This window comes from Lycorma delicatula, chromosome 6 (genome assembly GCF_047948215.1).
Source record: "Lycorma delicatula isolate Av1 chromosome 6, ASM4794821v1, whole genome shotgun sequence".
Lineage (NCBI taxonomy): Eukaryota > Metazoa > Arthropoda > Insecta > Hemiptera > Fulgoridae > Lycorma > Lycorma delicatula.
The window spans coordinates 78933521-78958377 of NC_134460.1; the positions used below are offsets into that span (position 1 = coordinate 78933521).

Below are 24857 nucleotides of genomic sequence, written 5' to 3' on the forward strand. Positions count from 1 at the left end.
CCGTCGTGTTTTTTAATTGGCAAAATCGGACCATTGAGGTGGAAATGGAGGGGCTTTTTTTCGAAAAAAACAAAATATCGCTATAACTTTCTTATTAATAAAATATCGCATTCCTTTAAAGTACCTACTATTCTTTGGATAAGGGCCTAAAACTTATCTAAGTGAAGTTTTTTGATATCACCAACCATTGGCCGAGGGGGTAGAAAAAATGGGGTTTTGAAAACAAAAAAAAAAATTCATAGCTCCCTTAATAGGCAAAGAATTAAATCGGTTTAAAGTGGTCGATAGTCCTCTAAACATTAACCTAAAACTTTTGCCTGAAACAACTTTTGACATGACCAATCCTTACGGCAAGAGATGACCAAAATAAAAAACAAAATATCGCTATAAATTTCTTATTAAGTAAAATATCGAATTCGTTTAAAGTTCCGACTATTCTTTGGATAACGGCCTAAAACTTATCTAAGCAGGGTTTTTTCAAATCACCAAACAATGGCCCAAGGGGTGGAAAAAATGGGGTTTAGAAGACAAAAAATATCATACCTCCCTTAATAGGGATAGTATCGAATCGGTTCAAAGTGGTCGTTAGTCTTCTAAACATTACCTAAAACATTTACCGAAACAATTTTTGATATGACTAACCCTTACGGCAAGGGATGACCAAAATGTAGCTGGAATTGTAAGATGGGGCTTTTACGTATGTTAAACAAGATCCTTTTTTTCAACTGCAACTATATTTTTATTGTCGTATTGAGTAAATTTGAAGTTTTACTTAACTTTTAGGTGAAAATCTTTTTATCCCCTACTTAGCACCGGTGAAATCTACCTCCGCCTTTCGGCGTGCCGAAAGGGATTTTTTTCATCCCTGACTATTCCCTTTATTACATTATTATAAGAAAAAAATAATTACATTCGTTCCTCATGTTTAATTTATATTTGGAGGGAGATATGAAACAAAATATCTTTAAAACACCTACACGTTCTGTAGAATTCAAAATTTTCTTATGAATCAAAATATTTTTACTTATCAAATAACGAACTACAAGTGAAAAAATACAGTACAAATAGAGTACAACAAAAAAAGTTTAAGATTAATATTACTGACAAAGTTTAATGCTCGGCGATTGAATAAAAATACAAAAATAATTCACTTTCTTATCGTAATGAGAAGTAATAATCGCTCGATAGCTTACACCTGTTGTGTAAAAGCACTTTTATTTATTAAATTTACTTCGTTTTAACTTATTAGCGAATGTATACTAGAATAAATAATCGCATAATTATGTAGACAGAACATAATCTTCCTCTGTAACAGTGCACATTAATTATGATAAAATATACGCCTCTAAAACGGTTTCGTCTCTGAATAAGAATAGAAAGGTCAAGTCGGATGAACGTGTTCGTTACGATTTAATGTATTATCCTGTTGCTTTATCGAGTAAACACCGGATTCATTATAAAATCTGAGGATATGTTACGCGTAGAACACGGTAACTGGATATTACAGCCGATCCTTTGGGATTTCTTCAGAAATATTAATCTAATGCGAACGACTATTTACGAATAAGTTAATGATTTTCAAAGTTTAATAAATACGTATTAAGTAGCGAATGAGCATTTTAAGTGTTTAGCGATCACAATCGTGAATATTCAAAGATAATAATCGAATTAAATAACTGATATAAAGTTAAATAAATGTGTAATTAATATCTAAAAAAGAATTCATAGTAAACTAGATCCGAATACGCATCTAGTTTTAGTCGTCTACTTTTGTAAACGTTTTCGATCGTTTGACTATTAAGTTTGTCGTACTAATCCTGATGGCAATTTTGAATTTTTATAACTATAGATTTACATGAGATTTATCTAAAATAAAAAATCCGGCAATGAATTGCGTAACTTACCCGGTCAATTTATGAAATCCATTTTTGAAACATTTTTCTGGCTAATTCAACAATTTTAAGCTTTAATCTTTATAATAAAATAATTCCTTTTTATTGAAAAACAATAACTAAAATTATGATTTTTTTTACAACGTACTAATATGTTACAAAATATCAACCAAAAATGTTCAATTATCCAGCTTCAATTATTTCTTTATCGACGTATTGAAAAAGAATGTATCTTTTTTAATTATATTTGTAAAACTACTTGTTCGATTATATTTAAATCTTTCAGTTTTAATTTTTGAAGCTAAAATGATAAACAAAATAGAATAATACGAAAGTCTTTAATGTTATTATATTAGCATCAAAAATTCAAAAAATATGTTTTCGACTCTGATAATTTGAGAGCTAAGTATCTGTCAATGGGCTTTTTACTTTCCCGTCTAGATAGTGCTATAGCAGAGCTATAGCTCTAGAATAGGAAAGTATTGTAATCGGTCCAGTTTGGGCATAGCAATTTTCACCGTATCTTGATCTTTAGACACCTAAGGAACCCAAAAAACCGGATGGAAATTTTCCGGATGTTAATGTACGTGTGTTCGGTGTTAGCCTCTAAATCACTTTATATCTTCAAAACTACTGGACTGATTTTGACCAAACTTGGTCAGATTACTTCTGTGGATGGGGTACTGATGCGAATAAATTTTCAGCTTAAAAGGTCAAGGGGGTGAGGCTGTAGAGCAAGATCACCCTCAGTATCTCAAGATTTCGCCTATTTAAGGTCATATTTTTCTTAGGCACATTGATTAACTATTAAAAAACAGCAATATTTGCAAAAACCTTTTGCAAAATCGCACCCCCACCAAAAAAATGCTGTTGTATTTCTCTGCTATGTTGTGACGTCACAGGTGAGCGGTAGAATTAAATAAATGAATAATATTTAAAGTATAAAATAACAACTCGGTAAGGCTGGGTCTCGCCCGATTGACTCGATACCTCGTGCGTTGAGCCTCGCGGCTACATCAGTCTGCCGACTGACAAGTGAAATTTGTTCCGTGTAAGTTGTGAAATTACATTAGTTTAGTTAGTGCCGACCGTCGCCGTTAGTACCGCGCGAATTAAATACGGTATGCCCGCGCGCTTTAATTAGAATCATTGAATAAAATAAACGAAAAAATAACTATTTAAATAAAATGATAAATATCTTGAATTAAGTTGTTATCTAAGCCGTGTATCAAAAACAACCCACAGTTGTAGGACTTTCCCGTCACACAGCTAAGCCGCGTTCCGAGAAAGCCCTACAACTGTATTGTCGGCTTTTCTAACGATTAAAATATTCACTGAAATTGTTTTTAAAATAAATTTAAAAAAAAGTTCGACTTATTTTTAATTTTGGGAGTTCCTCCATCAGGGGAGGGATATTAAGTAATTTTAGTGACTTTATTGTTTAACAGAATATGCTTTGAGCATTAAAGATTTTAAATGGCGAAAAATCTTTTTTTTTTAATTTTGTAAACTTCCGTACTCAAGGGGAAGCATTCGGGTAAAATTAATTTTTATGAAAATGGTCCTTAAGTGGTGATAATAAACAAAAAAAACTTGTTTAGAAAACATAATGATATAGCCATAAATCCAAATTAACAAATTTTTTATCTTCTAGGAAGAGGGTGGGAAATATTGGCTAATTTATTTTTTCAAAAAATATTACAAAGTAAGTAAGCTAGTAAATTTTTTCTTTACATATTAAACGCAGAGGGTAACTTGCGAGATGGATTTAAATATAAAAGATCTTTTAAAATTACAAAAATATTTTTTGTTACCTCAGACCACTGGAGTGGGATGGGCAAAAAATTTGTGTACAGATTTGAAGGCCTAACAATGTAGAGAATTTTTTTTGGTTTCAGTCATTTGACTGGTTTGCTGCAGCTCTCCAAGATTCCCTATTTAGTGCCAGTCGTTTCATTTCGCACATCCTAACACGTCCTATATCCTACATCCCTAACAATTTGTTTTACATATTCCAAACGTTGGCTGCCTGCACATTTTTTCTTCTACCTGTCCCTCCAATATTAAAGCGACTATTCCAGGATGCCTTAATATGTGGCCTATAAGTCTGTCTCTTATTTTAACTATAATTTTCCAAATGCTTCTTTCTTTATCGATTTGCCGCAACACCTCTTCATTTGTCACTTTATCCACCCATCTGATTTTTAATATTCTCCTATAGTACTGCGTGTCAAAATCTTCTAATCTCTCTTATCGGGTACTCCGATCGTCCAAGTTTCACTTCTACATAAAGCTACACTCCAAACACACACTTTCAAAAATGTTTTCCTGACGTTTAAATTAATTTTTGATGTAAACAAATCATATTTCTGACTGAAGGCTCGTTTCGCCTGTGCTATTCGGCATTTCATATCGCTCCAGCTTCGTCCATTTTTATAATTCTACTTCCCAAATACCAAAATTCTTCTACCTCCGTAATCTTTTTTCTTCCTATTTTTACATTCAGTGGTCCAGCTACATTATTTCTACTACATTTCATTACTTTCATTCTGTTCTTGTTTATTTTCACGCGGTAGTTCTTACGTAGGAATTCATCCATACCGTTCATTGTTCCTTCTAAATCTTTTTTACCCTCAGCTAGAATTACTATATCATCAGCAAATCGTAGCATCTTTATCTTTTCACCTTGTACTGTTACTCCGTATCTAAATTTTTCTTTAACATTACTAATTGCTAGTTCTATGTAAAGATTAAAAAGTTACGGGGATAGGGAACATCCTTGTCGGACTCCCATTTTTATTACGGCTTCTTTCTTATGTTCTTCAATTATTACTGTTGCTGTTTGGTTCCTGTAAATGTTAGCAATTGTTCTTCTATCTCTGAACGTGAACCCTAATTTTTTTACAATACTGAACATTTTATTCCAGTCTACGTTATAAAATGCCTTTTCTAGATCTACAAATGGCAAGTATGCCGATTTTGTTTTTCTTTAATCTTCCTTCTACTATTATCTAAGCGCTAAAATTGTTTCCCTTGCTTCTATACTTTTACTTAAATTAAATTGATCTTCTCCTAACACTTTCTCCACTCTCCTCTCAATTCTGTACAGAATACTAGTTAAGATTTTTGATGCGCGAGTAGTTAAACTAATTGTTCTGGATTTTTCAAATTTATCTGCTCCTGCTTTCTTGGTATCATGACAACAACACTCTTTTTGAAGTTTGACGGAACGTCCCCTTTTTGTAAATATTACACACCAGTTTGTATAATCTATCTATCGCTTCCTCACCTGCACTGCGCAGTAATTCTGCAGGTATTACGTCTATTCCAGGAACCTTTCTCCCATTCAAACCTTTAAATGCTCTCTTAAATTCATATCTCAGTATTGTTTCTCCCCTTTCATCCTCTTCGACTCCCCCTTCTTCCTCTACAACACCAGTTTCTAATTCATTTTCTTCGTATAACTCTTCAGTATATTCCACCCTCCTAACGACCTTTCCTTTCGTGTTTTTAATCGGTATATCATGGTTGTTTAACACATTATTAGATTTTAATTTATATACCACAAAAGTTTCCTTATTTTTACTGTATGCTCTGTTTATTTTACCAATAATCATTTCTCTTTTTTCACTTCTGGACACTTTTCTTTAATCCACTCTTTTTTCGCTAGTTTGCATTTCCTGTTTATAGTATTTCTTAGTTGTCGATAGATCCTTTTACTTTCTTCATCACTAACATTCTTGTATTTTCTACAGTCATCCTTCAGCTGCAATATATCCTCTGATCCAAGATTTTCTACCAGTTCTTTTTTTCTGCCTAAGTTCGCTTCTGTTGATTTAAGAATTTCCTTTTTAACATTTTCCCATTCTTTTCTATATTTTCTACCTTATCTTTTTTACTCAGACCTCTTGCGATGTCCTCCTCAAAAATCTTCTTCATCTCCTCTTCCTCAAGTTTCTCTAAATTCCACCGATTCATCTGACATCTTTTCTTCAGGTTTTTAAACCCCAATCTACATTTCATTATCACCAAATTATGGTCGCTATCAATGCCTGCTCCAGGATAAGCTTTGCAGTCGACGAGGTGATTTCTAATTTTTTGTTTAACCATGATATAATCTATCTGATACCTTGCAGTGTCACCTGGCTTTTTCCATGTGTATATTATTCTATTGTGATTTTTAAACTGGGTGTTGGCAATTACTAAATTATACTTCGTGCAAAACTCAATAAGTCGGTCCCCTCTTTCATTCCTTTTGCCAAGACCATATTAACCCACAATATTACCTTCCTTGCCTTTTCCAATGGTTGCATTCCAATCTCCAACTGTTATTAAATTTTTATCCCCTTTTAGGGATTTAATTGCTTCGTCAATTTCTTCGAATACACACTCTACCTCATCATCATCATGGACACTTATAGGCACATAGACGTTAAACATCGTTGTCGGCTTAGGTTTTGATTTTATCCTGATCACAATGATTCTATCGTTATGCATTTTGAAACGGACTCTACTCTCTTCCCTATGTTCTTATTCAATACGAAACCTACTCCTGTCTGCCCTTTATTTGAAGCTGATGTAATTATTTTAAAATCACCAGACCAAAAGTCGTTTTCCTCTTTCCACCAAACCTCCCTAATTCCTACTACAACTACAGTTAACCTACCCATTTCCCTCTTTAAATTTTCTAACCTACTAACTTTTTTAAACTTCTAACATTCTACGCTCCGACTCGTAGAATGTCAATTTTTTAATTTTCTGGTGACCCATGACCCGTTCCTTAGTAGTTCCCATCCGGAAATCCAAACGGGGGACTAATTTACCTCCGGAATATTTTACCAAGGAAGGTGCCTACATCTTTGTTAAATGATAATGCAGAGAGCGAAATTTTCTTGGAAAAAAGCAGCTGTACTTCTCTATTGCTTTCAGATGCGCAGTACTCATAAGATTGAGTGATGTTTATATGGCCGTTTATGTCCTCCTGATCTACGCCCTTAACAACTACTGAAAGAGCTGCTGCCCTCTTTCAGGAATCATTTCTTAATCTAGTTCTCAACAGACACCTCTCCGATATGATTGCTCCTTCGGTCCAGCTACTCTGTATCACTGAGCACTCAAGCCCCCCCTCACTATCGGCAAGGTCTCATGATTGATATAGGGAGGATATAGGGAAAATAGATGTAAAAAAAACTCCTATTAACTCTTTTCTGATACAAGATATAGTTAAAAAAAAAGAAAATTATAAAGTAAATTTTTGAGGAAGGGTGAATAATAAATATACGTTTTTTAAAAATTTATCTCGATAAAAAAACTTCAAAAAAGTTTTTTTTAATATGATTTTCTAAAGATTTGAAATTTTAATTCGACAAAACACCTCCATCCCTTTTTCCAATTTTTGCAAATATTTAATTCATTCTTTCCCTCCAAAGGTATTCCCTTCCATTAAGTTGGAAGAAAATCGATCAGTGAAGTTCAGATCTATAAAACCAAATACAGGTCAACTTACGTTATGTACATACACGTATATACGTACAAATGTCCGTTTGACAAAAATAGATTTTTTGGTCTTGGAAGGAAATACACTGAAATAAATACATTTATTCCAATATATAATTATACATATAACTAAAAAGTACACTATAATTATGTATATAATATAATAATTACATATATTTTATTTATATATTCCAGTAATGGACTGGAATAAATTTTTTAGACATTATTTACAATTTATTTAACTTTATTTTTCCTTTGTTATTTTTTTTAAATGTCTTCGTAAAGCATAAAACTTAAAAATAATATCAATTAAAAAAATATATATTTTTTTTAGCGATCTTTATACGTTTCCGCTATAGCAGCGTATATTGTTATTGCCTGAAAAGTAAAAATCACGATATCATATAACGCGAAAGTTGACTATAATGTCCCTATTTTTCTGACCGATACGATACGGTGACTACAGAATATTTCTTTCACATATCTTAAACATAACGTTTAACACATTTTATGCTGAAAAAATTTTTTTTTAAAATCACCATACAGTAATAAGAAAATTCGTTTTTATTACATTTTCTCACAAAACGGTTAATAAAACAGAAGACAATAGCGATTAAAGAATTATATACAAAATTAAATAAAGGATTAGAATTCTAAAAGTAAAAAACAATTACCAAAGTAATACTAAAGTAAACAAAAACATCGGAATACATATTAATTATTGAAAGAAAAAAAAAAGAAAAAAAAAAATATATATATATGTTTTAAATGCAGATTTATTTTTCATTTTAATAGAAACGTTATTATTGAGTCCGATTAATAGATAATTTTAAAAAGAACTACTGTAAATTACGTTGACGCCGTCGTAAACAATATGTTAATTAATTATACGATCTTGAACCGGTAGCGTTATCAAAATTCTTTCGTTTAAATAAAAAGAAAAATTTTAATTACATTATTTAATAACAAACAAAATAGAATTTTTATATTGTTCATTTCTATTTTAAATAAAAAAAAAAAACATAAGCTAAACTAGTTCGTTTAAAAATAAATAATTTTAAAAGAGAATAAATGTATTTATTTTTTAATTATATATTTATATATATATTATACAAAAATTTTCATTATACACTAAAAAATAATGTCGTTTAAATCATTACAATTTATTTCTATTAATTAGTGAATAATTAAATAAATAAAATTAAAATCGGATATGATATTAATTTAAATTCCCTATGAAAAAGTTAGTAAAAGAAAGAACTAAATAAATAAATAAAACAAAAACGGTCTTGTTAACTATTATAAATAATGAACATCATTTCAGCCGAACTTGAACTGGCTTTACATCAGTGAGCCCATAAATAACACGTAAGAATGAGAGAAAAAGTAACGTAGAAAGAAAAAAAAACAACGAAAAAGAAGAGAGCGAATAGATGAAACGAGAGGGAATGACCGAGACGGCAAAAGATGGAAGTGCTTGAGAATTAAAAGTTAAAAGAACAAAAGAGAGAGAGAAATACGTAGAGAAAGAGATGTCGCGTGAGAGCGAGAAAGATAGAGACCGATCAGCGGTTTAGTGAGGACTGTTAAAATTCCATTCCTGATACAAACAAGCATTCCCTTAAAATATTAATGAATAGGCTGCGTCAAAGATATTTAAATTCTTCTTAATCATCATTCAAAAGTTACGTATTGTATTTTTTCATAATAAATTTCCAACAATCAAATTTTTACTTATACGTTGTAACTTTGTAATTATTAACCGGTAATATAACTTGTATAACAATATAATTCTCAACTTTAATTATTTTTATAACTGCTATAAATATTTTATGATTTTTTTTTAACACAGCATATTCCTATAAATTAAAAATAAAATCAATATTATTTAATAAAAAAAATTTCTTTACCCGAAAAAAAATATGAATTTTTTTCAAATGTTTAAGGGAAGAACTACTTATTTGTATATAACAGGTTCTTGTAATGGCAAAAAAAAATAAATATTTTGAACACATACAACAATCTTATATGCCAATTTAAAAATAAAAATCATTTTTCGTGAATACTCGACTTCATTAATATAAAATCCCACGACATTATTTCCAAAACGAAAGCCGATAATATGAAACGCTTTAAAATGAAAAAAATTAATTTTTTTCGAAGATATTAAAAACGATTTCGAAATGAAAATAATTATGAATGTATTTCACTTATAATAACAGTAAAAGTTTATAAGCTATTTAACCAAACACAAATCGCCACAAAAAAAAAAGCATAGCCATTGTCGATGATACAAGGATGCCGTACCTGGCATATAAAGTGAGGAATGAAGTGGGTCCGCGGTGCCTTCTGCATCGTGCCGAATATCCTGTTACGATGCAGAATATCTACTCCAAAGAAAAACAAGTGATACTTTGCTTTATAAATTACACTTTCATTTTGCTCACAGAAGTTGTTATACAATGAACATTATTATCATAGAGAGCAACACTAACTGATGCTCGTTACTGTAGAATATGCTTAACATCCGTAAGAAACCCGGGATAGTGTATAACGCAATAAACTAATCCACCGCTTTACGTGTGAAATACTACAATATATGAGATGACTGTATAGACGCTGTTGTCTCTACTTAATAGGGAATTATTAAAAAAATATATATATATATACGAGGTGCGACAATAAAGTAATGAGACTGATTTTTCTTTGCAAGATGTGGCAACCCTGCAGCTTGCGTAGGCACACCATCTTTGACCTTGGTCTATAAGCTACTTCTAGTCCAAACGGCACATTGATGCAACTGCTCAGTCGTGAGTTGTGCTGTAATAAGTGAACACGTGTTTGTGTCTCTCGTCACAGAAATGAAACCGCAAAATATTGCGCAACGGCATGCCATATTTTTGCGTTAAATCGGGTGAAAACGCGACGACAACTTATGGTAAGCTTCAGAAGGCTTTTGGAGAGGAGGTTATTTCAAGAGTTCAAGTTTTTCGGTAGCATAAAATGTTTAGTGAAGGCAGAACGAATGTTGAAGATGAAGACCGCAGTGGACGACCATCAACCTCACGGACAGATGTCAACTTGACCAGGGTGTGTGAAATCGTACGATCTGATTGAAGATTATCCGTGAAAATTATTGCAGAAGAACTCAATATCAATCGAGAAACGGTTCGTCTAATATTAACTGAAGATCTTGGTATGAGAAAGATTTGTGCAAAAATGGTCCCGAAAAATCTCACACAACAGCGAGAAACACGGAAAAATGTGGCAGCCGATCTGTAAGAGCAAACGGAAATCAATCCAGATTTGTTGAGCCGTGTTATCACTAGTGATGAAGGTTGGTTTTTTCAATACGATCCAGAGACAAAACGCCGAAGTTCGCAATGGTGCTCAAAGGAATCACCCAGACCAAAAAAAGGTCGCATGTCAAAGTCAAAAGTGAAATGCATGCTTGTGTGCTTCTTCGATTCCAAGGGAATTGTTCATAAAGAGTGGGTGCCTCCTGGACAAACAGTTAACCAATATTTCTACAAAGAAATTTTAGAAAGACTTCGTAAACGAGTTCTTCGTGTCCGTGCCAACATTGCTGATAATTGGATTCTGCATCACGATAATGCGCCATCCCATACTGCTTTGTCAGTACAGCAATTTTAACCTCAAAACAAATTTCAGTACTACCACAGCCACCTTATTCACCAGATATCGCTCCGTGCGACTTTTTTCTATTTCCAAGAGTCAAAATGGCGGTCAAGGGACACCATTTTCTAACAACACAAGATGTCCAAAAAGCTGTGACGAGGGTCTTTGAGGATATTACAGAAGATGAGTTCCAGAAATGTTACCATCAATGGCAGAAGCGCTGGAATAAGTGTGTGCAATCAGAGGGGAACTACTTTGAAGGAGACAACACTAAACATGACTAAAACGGTAAGGAACATTTTTTTTCACTTCAGTCTCATTACTTTATTGTCGCACCTCGTATATATACAATAAAACCTTGGCTTTCTGTATTATTTTTAAATCTTTTTGTCCGATGAAGCATTTAAAAAAACATAGTTTACCAAAAGGCTAGATTACTTTATAATAATTTTATAAAAATGGAATAAAATTTTAAAATAATGTTAAAAAATTCTGATCTAAATTTACACTAATTGAGGTGTAAGCTCAAGAGGTGCAAGATCAAAGCGTACAAACCAAATTTGGTAATACCTTTTAAAAAAAGGCAAAATTTAAAAAATTTAATATTATTATTTTTTACTGTTTTGAGTGTTTTTGAAGGTGATTTGATATGATTTTTTTTAAAGTTTTTTTTTAGAATTATTTAGTTTTATGTTTAATTTAAAATCGAATAAGACTACTGAATGAAAACGGTCGTATGAAAGAAAGAGACCATTGACCGGCTACAGAATAAAAATAAAAAAGATATTCGGAGAAATGGCGTTAGTGATAACCACCGAGAGTGACCTAAGATGAACTGGTGTATATATAAACTCACCGGGTTTCTAACCCGGAAACTCATCATCGGAAATCAGCTGATTTTGAAGTCGAGAGTTCTAAGATTCAAATCCTAGTAAAGGTAGTTGCTCTTATACGGGTTTGAGTACTAGATCGTGGATACCGGTGTTCTTTGGGTTTCAATTAATCACACATCTCAGATATGGTCGACCTGAATCTGTAAAAGACTGCACTTCATTTACATTCATACATATCCTCATTCATCCTCTGAATAAAAGGTATATACGGAGTGTTTCTAAAATGGTGAGCTGGGTATAATTTTTCGATTTTTACTTGTAAAACTAAGTAAAGTATATCCTTAGGAAAAATGGCGATTTATTCTTCGTTCTTCCCCGACCATCATTTGGTTATCTTTATATAAAAATTTATATCTCAAGTTCGGATAAACAAATCACATTAATAATTGAAAAGCGTCTTGGGAATAAAGTTTTAAAAGGAACAAAAAATAGGATTTAAATACCTTAGCAAATAACATGCATTTTTTAAAGCTAAAATTTATGGAGATATAATGAATTAAGAAATAAATGTGGCCGCCATTTTGTAATTTTCGAAGGTATTTAAGTCTTAATTTTTGCTAATTTTAAAACTTTATTGCCAAGACGCTTACCAAATAATATTAATGTGATTTGTCTATCCGAGCCTGATATAAATTTTTATATAAAAATAACAAAATGGCGGACAGTGGGAGAACGAAGGAGAAATTGCCATTTTTCCTAAGGGTAATTTTTCTTTAGTTTTACAAGTACAATCCGAAAAGATATAGTCAGCCCACCATCTTGGGAATACTATATATATATATATATATATATATATATATATATATATATATCGTGTGTGTGTGTGTGTGTGTGTGTGTGTGTGTGTGTAGTAGTAGTAGTAGTAGTAGTAGTAGTAGTAGTAGTAGTAGTAGTAGTAGTATTACATCTCGATTTTTAAATAATTTTCTTGATGTTTCGCCTAACAACACTTTGAATGTAAGAAAATTTTCTGGTTATAATATGCAATATCAAATCTGTATTACACAAATAAAACTATGTCAATCAAATTTCTGAAGAAACTTCTGATGTCTACATCAAACAATTTCAGAATAAAAAACCAGACGAAATTAGATTTCGTTTTTAAAACGAATACTCTGATAGAGAATCTTTCAAAAGCTTACACCCACTATTCAAGTTATTTCTCTATTTCTTTATAAATGTACGTCCATAGTAACGTTTATCACGATTAGGGCTAAGTTAACCCACCGGGTTGGTCTAGTGGTGAACGCGCCTTCCCAAATCAGCTGATTTGAAAGTCTAGAATTCTAGCGTTCAAGTCCTAGTAAAATCAGTTATTTTTTCGTGAATTTGAATACTAGATCGTGGATACTGATGTTCTTTGGTGGTTGAGTTTCAATTAATCACACATCTCAGGAATGGTCGATCTGAGACTGTACATGATTACACATCACTTACGCTCCTATATATCATCATCATTTATCCTCTGAAGTATTATCTGAAAGGTAATTACCGGAGGATAAACAGCAAAAAGAAAGAAAGAAAGGGCTTAATTAGTTGCCGGCCTCCATGGCGCGAGTGGTTGCGTCTCGGCCTTTCATCCGGAGGTTCCGGGTTCGAATCCTGGTCAGGAATGACATTTTTCACACGCTACAAAACATTCACCTCATCCTCTGAAGCAATACCTAACGGGGGTTACGGAGGTTAAAAAAATAAAAATTCTTAATCAGTTAGACATTGTGAAATGGTTTTGTGAGAAAAAATAAATTATACCGTCAAAAAGTTTAATTAAATTTTATTTATTATCATTCTAATATTAAAAAAGAGAAAATAAAATTTATACGAAGATTTACGATAAAAAGGGGTAGATTATTCGGTCAGCGACTGTCAGAGTCGATTTCTATCAGAGTAATGATGTTCATTAAAAGGCCGGTCCCTGCGATGAACACAGTGAATGTGTCACTAGTAGAACTAAACATCGCTTGTATTCTGTGGAATTTGCGTGTCGTCGACCGACAATACGTGATACCGGAAAATCGCTGGTCCAAAACTTATAGCTACAGATTGAACAGCGAGAGAATATTTTCTGTTTGCCGTTTAACAGAGCTTGTTTTAAAACTATCTTTTGAACATTTCATACTAGCGTTAAATGGAACAAAGCTAAAAAGCATTCACTAATAATTTTTTATAATATTTTGTAATAGGTCAGTAGAAAAAATAATTTCTGAAATCAGAATAAGCTGCTTTCATTTGTTATCTTATTATAAAGCGAGCTATTATGCCTCAAGCTCATCGGTGATGATATAAAAGGACCCGATTATAATCAAAGACCGAGGTCAGGATTGAAATCAAATACATTAAACAATAATTTACTAAAAAGCTCAATAAATGCTCGCATTTATTTTATATAATATAAGTATATATCTGTGGAGAAGGTACTCATATCTATATTAAATTTATTAATATATGTATTACACTAAATAAAGAAGATATTTATGAATAAATTTTAGTAGATTAATATTAATAATTAAATTATAAGTAACTGCAAAAATTATTACACGATTCGACGAAAAGCAAAACGTACATAGTAACCTAATACAAGGGAATTTTAGGTTTCTGGAATGTAATTAAAAGTCAGCATTAAAAATTCTGGTTATAACGGACTGTAATACAGTTCATTCTAATAAATCGGCTAACATATTAAAAATACATATTTTTCAAAATTTTACCAATAATACATATTTATAAAAAATTTTAAAAAAATCTTTCCAAAAAAAAAACAACACATAAGCACAGTTTTTCAAAACGCATTAATTAATTAAATTAAAATATATATATATACATATATGAAATTAACATAGTTGATGGAAATAAGATGAATTTCTTTTCTCATGATCTTATGATACCGACACGCCGTTCTTCTCTATACTAGGCTACTTTTAAATCCGGATTGTTCGGTTAAAAAATGAAATACAAAAAAAGATTAAAAAGAAAGAAAAAATAGGCAAAAGAAGGAAATGAAGGAATATGATGTGCTCGGTGGAGCCTTGACAGGCGAACCGACCGACTATATTTCTATCTTTTTCTTTTATTACATCTTTTCCCTCTCTCTCTCTCTCTCTCTTTCAGTCGCGTAGAAGAGATTGGAAGACTTTGTATTTCGCAGTTTGTTCATTATCGGACAGAAAAATAAATATTTTATGCTGCCATGAATTTTAAAATAAAAATATGTAAATATATGCTGAATAAAATTATGCTGGAAGGGCACCACCGCTCTCGAACTCGCATCGGTATGGGAGTCTTCTTCTACTTCTTCCTCTCTCCCGGTGCAGCCTTTAAAGAACACAACGACAATAATGCCACGAGGCAGCAGGATATTTTCACATGGTGGTACCTGCTTGCCGCTCCTGCTGCTATTTGTCGCGAATTGACGAATTGCCCGCACTCCTCGTGTTTACTACGCCCAACTCTTCTTTTTTTACATATTCTTTATTCATTTTCTTCTTTTTATTTTTACTAGTTCTCTTATTTATCTTTTTTCTTTTACTTACATAATTCCGCTACTGATTTTCCATACAACTTTGATGATACTGCATAGAGTTTTCTTTCTTTTTTTTTAATAAATAAAAGATAACGATACAGTTAATAATATATTAAATGAACTCATAAAAGGAAAGAATTACCGGTAACAAGAATAGAAAAACAACTTTAAAATTTATAATTGGTTTACCTTCCTACCTTTTTTAAGAGTTTTCTTCGGAAGATATGTTTTTAATAAATATCTGATCGTGCAGTTCTACGAGTAATTTATATCACATCTTATTAAAGTAATCGTGTTTATTCTAAAAGACCTACATATATATTTTTATTTTTTGTAATTTATTACTTAACTGATTAAGGTAACGCGATACGAATAAAGATTACGCCATACCGTACTAAAAAAATGACGAACTACCCGTTTCAAACTGAAAACGAGATGTAAATCAATTTTGCGACGAAAATACATTTCAGTTGGTCGAATATACTGCAGCATATCGAACGCCTCACCCGCAAAAATAAGTGATATTAAAGCCCACAAGTGAAACTTTTCCTTTCCCTATTAACCACAAGAACCGGCCGTCTAGTGAATATCACATCAGTCTTTGTGAAAGTGAACGACTGACGGCGCTTGAATCTTGGATTTTTAATTTATACAGCCCTAAAAAAGATTGGGACAAATTTTAATTTGATTTTAAATTAAGACTATTGTGATATATCTATTTGATATATGTAGTTTAAGAATAAATTTTGTCATTTACTTTTTTATCATAATACGATCGGAAACAAAAACTTGTTTTCCCTCCGGAAAATAAAACCGTATCACCTATTTCGCAGACTTTTTTATACCGTGGCACTTGTCAGCTACTATCAATTAAATTTTTTTTTATTAAAATAGTATATCAATTTTAATGGAATTAAAATAAAATACTTCATTGATTAAAGTCTACATTCTCCGCGAAAAGTTACGACTAAATCGGGAGGTCAGTTATTTGTTAATTTTCAGTACGAACAAGGTTTTTTCTAGATTCAAAAAACGGGAAGATGTTATCGATAAGAGGCATTTTTGTTTATGGATATAGTTAGTCTAATTATATCTTTAACACAAGATCGATGGAGTGAAGGTGAACTGCGGCCTGCCTGTCTTCTTCGCGTAAATAATGTGAATTACGAATCACTAAGATAGATAAACTGCGACATTTCTTGAAAGAAATGTTTCCGGACAAAGATTGAAAAGCCGGACGCAGAGATTATAACAATTTTATTATAATGCAGGTTGTAGTTGTAATAGTCCTATTATATTTTTGTCAGTGAATTCAATAAATTTCTTCATGATGATGGTAATTTTTTTTTTTTACTTCAGTCATTTGACTGGTTTGATGTAGCTCTCCAACACTCCCTATCTAGTGCCAGTCGTTTCATTCGGTATACCCTCTACATCGTACATCCCTAACAATTTGTTTTACATATTCCAAACGTTGCCTGCCTGCACAATTTTTTCCTTTTACTTGTCCCTCCAGTATTAAAGCGACTATTCCAGGACGCCTTAATATGTGGCCCATAAGTCTGTCACTTCTTTTAACTGTATTTTTCCAAACGCTTCTTTCTTTATCTATTTGCCGCAACACTTTTTCATTTGTCACTTTATCTACCAATGTGATTTTTAACATTCTCCTATAGCACCGCATTTCAAAAGCTTCTAATATTTTACTCCGATTGTCCAAGTTTCACTTCCATATAAAGGTACGCTCCAAACGTATATTATCAAAAATCTGACGTTTAAATTCATTTTTGATGTATATAAATTATATTTCTGAATGAAGGCTCATTTCGCTCGTCTTATTCGGCATTTTATATCGCTCCTGCTTCGTCCATCTTTAGTAATTCTACTTCCCAAATAATAAAATTCTTCTACCTCCGTAATCTTTTCTCTTCCTATTTTTACATTCAGTGGTTCATCTACATTATTCTACTACATTTCATTACTTTCGTTTTGTTCTTTTTTGTTTTCATGCGGTAGTTCTTGCGTAGGACTTCATCGATGCCGTTCATTGTTCCTTCTAAATCTTTTTTACTCTCTGCTAGAATTACTATATCATCAGCAAATCGTAGCATCTTTATCTTTTCGTCTTGTGCTGTTACTCCGGATCAAAATTGTTCTTTGACATCATTAACAGATGGTAAAAATAAAAGTACATTTTGTTATATCCCCAATCATTTTTTTTCTTAACAAATCAGATTTCATATCATTTTTAAAATTGCTATTAAAATATTAATGAAGAAAAGTACCGTGTCTCGAGTATTTTTTTAACTCGCTTCCAATTCCAATTAACTCGCGATGAAATGAAATCAACAAATCAATTTAGAATATTCTCCACATACTGGTTGATAAATAACCTTATTTTACAGTCTTCGCCCGATCCGAAAGTTAACGGATCAAGTTTTCTGATTATCTGTTAATCATTGCAGTTTTCTCAAGGCCGACAACGTATAGATTATGTGAAAAAAAAACTTTTTTCCGAATGTGACTTTATCCCATATAATTAATATGAGAAGCAATTGTGACTGTGACAACTATTATACGAATATCGAACCAGAAAACTGTAGCTCAAAAAACAAAGCCCCCAAACCGGATGAAAACAATGAAAAAAGGTCGGTTAATAAACACGCGGGACATGTTTTAACTACAGAGTTTCCCATAAGTTTCCATAGGAAAAATAAATATTTTTGTACGATAGCCATGGTGAATCAGGAAAAGAAATAAAACATAAATCATCTCAAGGAACGTATCACCAATGCCATTACAAGTATATTTCAGCACAGCTTGAGTACACTATAGCCTTCATAAAAGAACGTATATTTTTCTTAAGTATCGAAATTTATGAGACACTGTATTTTTATCTACGTTATTAAAAACTAGGGTATTTGTTTGGTTTTTATTTTGCCTTACTGTTTTGCTCTGAAGCGGCTTAATAAAACGCAAAGGTTTTACGTATATTCTCGTATACAGTGTAATGTCATTTATTGAGACTTCCTCAAAAAATCATAATGTACTTTTAAGATACAAAAATGGGGTGTCAAATCACTATCTGTCGCCCATAAGTATGAATCTTGTAGACCTCTAATTTGAAAATTAAATATGTTAAATACGAGATCTGTAAATAAATTAATGAGACGAGTTTTTCTTGGCAGCCATAGTGGCAACACTGTAAAGTTACTAGTAAATATATGGTTATATAAACAGTTGATTTATATAAGGTATTTATATAAGGGATTATATAAGGTATATTTTTAATCTATTGTTGCCACGTGAGATGTAAACAAACTTTTCATGAAACGAGTTTTTGTTGTACGTTACAGAAATGAGCGATACCAATTGTGAGCAACGTTGTGCAATTAACTTTTGCGTTAAACTCGGTGAGAATGCTACTGAATTTTTTTCAAAATTGAAAAAGGCTTATGGTGATGACGTTCTGTCACGAGCCCAAGCTTTTAGGTGGTTTAAAGCATTTTCTGATGGCCGGGAATCAGTTGCGGACGATCCACGCTATGGAAAACCGTTAATGTCAAAAAGTGACGACATTGTTGAGCGAATCAGAGATACGGTACGACCGGCGATTAACTGTCAGAATGACTGCACAATTGAATTTGAACCGTACCACAAGTCCATCAAATTTTGACAAAAGAATTGGACATGAAAAAAGTTTGTGCAAAATTGGTCCCAAAAACCTCACTGTTGAAAAGAAAAACAACAGGCTGTAAGTGTGCCGCGATCTTCTAGGGCGAATTGAAACTGATACTGATTTTCTAAAAAGCGAATCACAGACTTGATACCATACAACCGGCAAATAACTGTCAGAATGATGGCAGAAAAATTGAATTTGAACCGTACCACAGTGTTGAACCTTCATAAATGAAAAACCTCACTGTTGAACAGAAAAACAACAGGGTGGAAGTGTGCCGCGATCTTGGTAGGGCGAATTAAACCCGATCCTGATTTTCTAAAAAATATTACTGGTGATGAATTTTGGATCAAAACGACCCAGAAACAAAACGCCTGAGCAAGGAGTGACACACTTCAAACTCACCACGTCCTAAAAAAAGCAAAAATGAGCAAATCAAAAATTAAAACCATGTCCATAAGGAGTTTTTGACTACAGGACAGACTGTAGTAAATCAATATGTTTACCGAGAAATTCTTGAAAGACTGCGGGCCCGCCTACTGGATGCAGGACAATGCTCCTTGTCACCCTGCAATCTCAATTAATAGGGGTTTTGGCAAAGGAAAACATTCCTGCAGTTCCTCAACCACCTTATTCACCTGATTTGAGTCCCTGTGACTTTTCCCTGTTCCTAACTTTAAAAAAAATACCTCAAAGAACACCAAAAATAATATAACCAACCATCTGAAGAATATTCCGGTTTCTGAGTTCCAACACTGCTATGAAGAGTGTTGAGCTTTGAAGTGTTGCGTGGCTTCCCAAGGAAACTATTTCGAAGGTAATACAGTCCATGTATAATTGGATTGTAAATAAAACGTTTTTTCTGAACCGGTCTCATTACTAATTAAAGTAATGAGACCTCGTATATACTTAAATAAGTATATCCTTAAGTACTTATGAATGTATAATATTTGCTAAAATGAACAGTCAATTATTCTAAAAAAAAAAAAAATAACAATATTCATCTTTGCTAAACCAGGCACCGGAACTGTTTTCGTATACTCAACACAATACTTCAACTTACGAGAAAGAACCTATTATTTTCCCTTTCCCATTTTAATAAATTGCCGAACCATCTACGAAATCTTCTCACCAATTTATTTAAAGTACAATTAAAAAAAACAACGTTTTTATAGAAACAATATTACTCTATTGATGAATTTTTAAACAGTACTAATTAAAATAAAAAAAATCACGATTTGTGTGCATCCTTTCAACGTGTACATAAATATTTGCTCCAAATATTTTTCAATAGCGGCTTCTTAATTGTGAATTATTTTATAGTAATTTTTTATAATTAATGTATTAACCTTAACATTATTTCAAGTATTTTGTATTTAAATGATTACATGAACTCTAACTATTTCCATATTTTATCTTATAGTTTGTTTTTATATTTATAATGATTTATCTTATACTGACGTGATCTATATAATGTATTTTTATGTTCCGATCAGAATAAAGATTTATTATTTTTTTTAAAAGCCTTTAATAAAGAAGTGGAAATGGTAAAGGTTTAGAAAAAAGTAATCGGAGATATGCCTACCTTTGATTTTTTTACGGCTATTTTAAAGCCAGTTAGTTTTTGAGTTTTAAACTCATCGATAAGGATATAAATAAACTTAGTAATTTACCGAAAAGAAAGTCTTACTGTGAAAAACACAATACAATAAAGGACAGATAAAAGTTACAACAAAGGCTAATTATATCTTTCATTGATTTTTATTGAAAGTTTTTATTTCGTAATTAATTAATTTTTTTTAATACATCAATTTTCCTTCTCAATTTTTATATTCTAACGACTTTATTAACGCATTTTTATATTAAAAATATCTACTTTATTGTATTATTACAATGAAGTAAGTATTGACTACTTTAATAAATTAATTTACTTATAACAGTAAATTAACTTTTACTCTATAATTTTTATGTTTCAAATATCAAAAGAATAAACTGTATAATTACGCATAAGAATGAAATATTTAACTTTAGCCCTTAAGATTTATTTTTACTTATGCCGATGTTTTGAGATGCAGTCATTTTATTTTAATTAATAATTTATTCTAATAAAGAATACGTCATATCCGATATCTAGAAAAATAGTTAATTTATACGAGAAGTTATAAAACGGTAATGTATATCTTCATAATACAGTATTAACAGAAAAGTTAAATGATAACCGGTTTTATTTTTAATAACTCATTTGCAGATAAATAAATTCGAATATTTATATTTGGTAAGATTTTCTAGTAGTAAAAATTTGAAATTAAAGACATAAAGAAAGAAAAAAATGGAATGACGAGAAGACCAGACACACAGACAGAAAAGTGTCTGTTAATTGGTAGACATCGACTTAAAAATTTATGTCAGATGAATATCATAGAATTACCTAAAAACTGAAGGAATTAAACAGAAATTTCCTAATCGTCTCAATTCATCATTCCCGCTTTGAATCCTCGGACAAAAAAACAAACAAAAAATAAATAAAATAAAAAATGAAACAAAAATAGTAGTAGCTGTTATGAACTCTAAGATCTCCTGTTTCAACAGAATATTTATGCAAATATGTCGCTCGTTAAATAGCAAGAAACTTTATCGAATTCTGTATTAGCTACTTAGTTTGAATTCTTTTTTAAGAAAAAAATATTTACATATATTTAATTTAAAAATAGAAATATACAAATTACTTTTGTTTCCACTTATTAATTTTTCATAAACTTTTAATAATTACATTCAAAATACCCAATTTTACTAAACTTTAATACAAATTAAATCACTTCAAAGTTTTTTGTTTTTTTTCTTTTTAATAATTCATTACATTTTTAATTATTTCTAACTGCAACAGTCGTAAAAATTTTTTAATTTTATTGTGTAAGGTATGTATAAAATACATCCGCGATAGGACATTGGACAGAAATTTCATAATCATTAGATCATAGTGGAAAAGATTGCTGTGTATAGGAAGGGTCTTTGACCTTTTTTCCTCATAGGGCCAATATTTCTAACGCGCATTGCTCGAGGGCCGCAATCAGTAAAAGTAAAAATTAATCGAATATACAACACGTTGCTTTTTGAAGAAAGTACTGATATTTAAGGGAAAAGGGCGTCTCAATGTACATCATATTTGAGTTTTAGGTAATGTTTAGAGGACTAAGGACCACTTTGAACCGATTCGATACTGAGTCTATTAAGGGAGGTGTGATTTTTTTTTTGTCTTCGAAACTCCATTTTTCCACCCCCTGAGCCAATGGTTGGTGATATCGAAAACCTTTACATAAGTTTTAGGCCCTTATGCAAAAAATAGTAAGAAGTTTAAACGAATTCGATATTTTACTTAATAAGAAAGTTATGGTGATATTTTTGAAGCTGACGGTGGTTTTGGTATCTAAGGGGTGTGATACGCGAAAATTACGAAAAAGCCCCCCATTTCCACCCGCATGGTTTAATTTTTCCCATTAACGACCTCGACCGAGATTTTTGGGTCGTTATATTTTACGTATCAATTCGAAAGTGATTGGCGCAAAATTACGGCTTTGTGGTTTTGGGATCAATGTATGTGATACGCGAAAATATGTCAAAATTTTCCGGAAGTCAAATTATGGTACACGTTACAACAGAAATAATAAATCTACCTAAAAAATTTAATCGAATATACAACATGTTACTTGTAAAAGGAAATACTGCTATCTCAATGTACACCATATTTGAGTTAAGGGAAAGTTACTACATTTTTTCTATTATGTGAACAAATTTAAATCTTTTTTGAATACTTAGAAAACTAAGGTACTCTCATTTGGGTTAGGAAATTTTCCACACCACACGAATGTTCAAGAAATTTAAACTTTACCGACTATTGTTCAAATATGTTAAATGTTCAACAAACAAAAACAAAAGGCGTAAAAAAAATATTAAAATGACCAAACCTATGTCGTTACACGTAAAAAAAAAAAAATAAAACCAAGGGTATATATACATCGACAATATATGTATGTTTCTGCTTCTGATATAAAAAAAAAATGTATCACCAGTTCATAATCCGTTCTGTTTCAGAAAAACTTATTAAGTAAAGGTTGCTGAAACTAGCATATGTATTACGCACAGATAAAATATTTATAAATTTTGTTAAGTACACGAAATGATGTACTGGCGAAATAAATTATATTTTAACTAGTTCAATGTAATTCATTTACTAGCTAGTTTTAGCTTGCTCAAACAAGAAATATATTTTATTACAAAGAATTACGTACAAAAAAAAAATTAAAAAAAAAACAATTTTTTGATAAATGAGGAGTTATTTTAATTCGAAAATTGGAGTAGGTATAATGAAAGAGAAGAGAAGATTAAAAAAAATATATACAATTCCTTTGAGACCCTCCTCGAAACACATTTAGGAGCCTCGAAACGGTTCTTAATAAAAATTCCAGAAAAAAGTTAATTATGTTACAATTGCGTTATGCAACAACAAAAATAAAAATTCACTTTTAACAAGACATGTAAATGGTTCTCAAAACTTAACAATAAATCAGTTAAATACCGACTGACATATTACTCCTACGTAATTTCTCAAACATAATTTTTCTATTTTTTTTTTGTCTTTATAAATCCTACCAGGCTTTAGTTTGTTCAATTTTAAACCTCTTAATGAAGAAGATTCACAAAATATTTCTCTCTTATTCGCCATCCGATGAATATTTTTACTTAACTTTTATAATTCCTTCTAGATATTTGTACCTTTACTCGGCTCGTTTTAACAGTCAGTAATATGTTAGCGAAGTACATGCTTACTCTAAGTTATAAATAAATACATATATTTAGTTAGTAAATGTAAAGATTTTTGTTTTATTTTTAATTTATAGAATAAAAAACGTTTAAATAATTCACATGTAATGACTCTAGTTTTTCTATTTGTTTAACAACAGGTGAGCATCGTTCTAAAAGACGTTAACGATATGGCGCCAGAATTTATAACACCGAACGAAACATCAGTACCTGAAAATATACCGCTGAACACAGTAGTATTGGCGGTGAAAGCGGTCGATAAGGACGAAGGTCGAAACGGATATATTGAATATTCGCTTATGCCGGATTCAGATCCGAGTGTCGCCGGAGTGTTTTCATTAGGACCCGTCGACGGTCTGTTGAGAGTTTCTGGTCGTTTGGATAGAGAATCGCGTGCGAATTATACCTTACAAGTGAGAGCGAAGGATAGAGGTGAACCGCCGAAATTTACTCAAGCCGACATTCTAGTCAAAGTACTGGATGAAAACGACAATAGTCCTGTATTCGATCCAAAACAGTATTCCGCATCGGTAGCCGAAAATGCGAGCATCGGAGCCTCTGTTTTACAGGTAATTATCTTGATTCATACGCTTTACTTTGTTTATTTTTAAAAGGATGTACTTTAAATTTTTTCACAGGCTTGAATTTAACGGTACAAGGAAAAAGGACTTTTAACTCGGCGAAGATAAAACTAAAAGCTAGTGGAAAAGTAGCAATACTCAAAGCTGCGGGGGAGAGAGATACTAAACTCCCCTAACCCGGCCGTTCGTTAGCGATCAGCATCGACACCTTCTAAGTTAAATACAGCCATCGCTGCTTTAAAATAAAATTAATAAATTTACCCGAAGTTTACTCTTCTTATACACATATAAATTTCTTTAAATACTTTTAATACGACTACATAAATACATATGCGCTTT

General features: G+C 31.6%; 1 protein-coding gene across 1 annotated transcript in view; it reads left to right on the top strand.

Annotated features, from left to right (window-relative positions):
* The window catches only part of ft (cadherin-related tumor suppressor fat), an 817460-nt gene that overhangs the window by 549909 nt on the left and 242694 nt on the right, over nt 1–24857 (top strand). The window contains exon 7 of the mRNA XM_075367925.1: nt 24078–24506. Coding sequence (XP_075224040.1) covers nt 24078–24506 — 429 coding nt within the window. The remainder of the gene's footprint in view (nt 1–24077; nt 24507–24857) is intronic.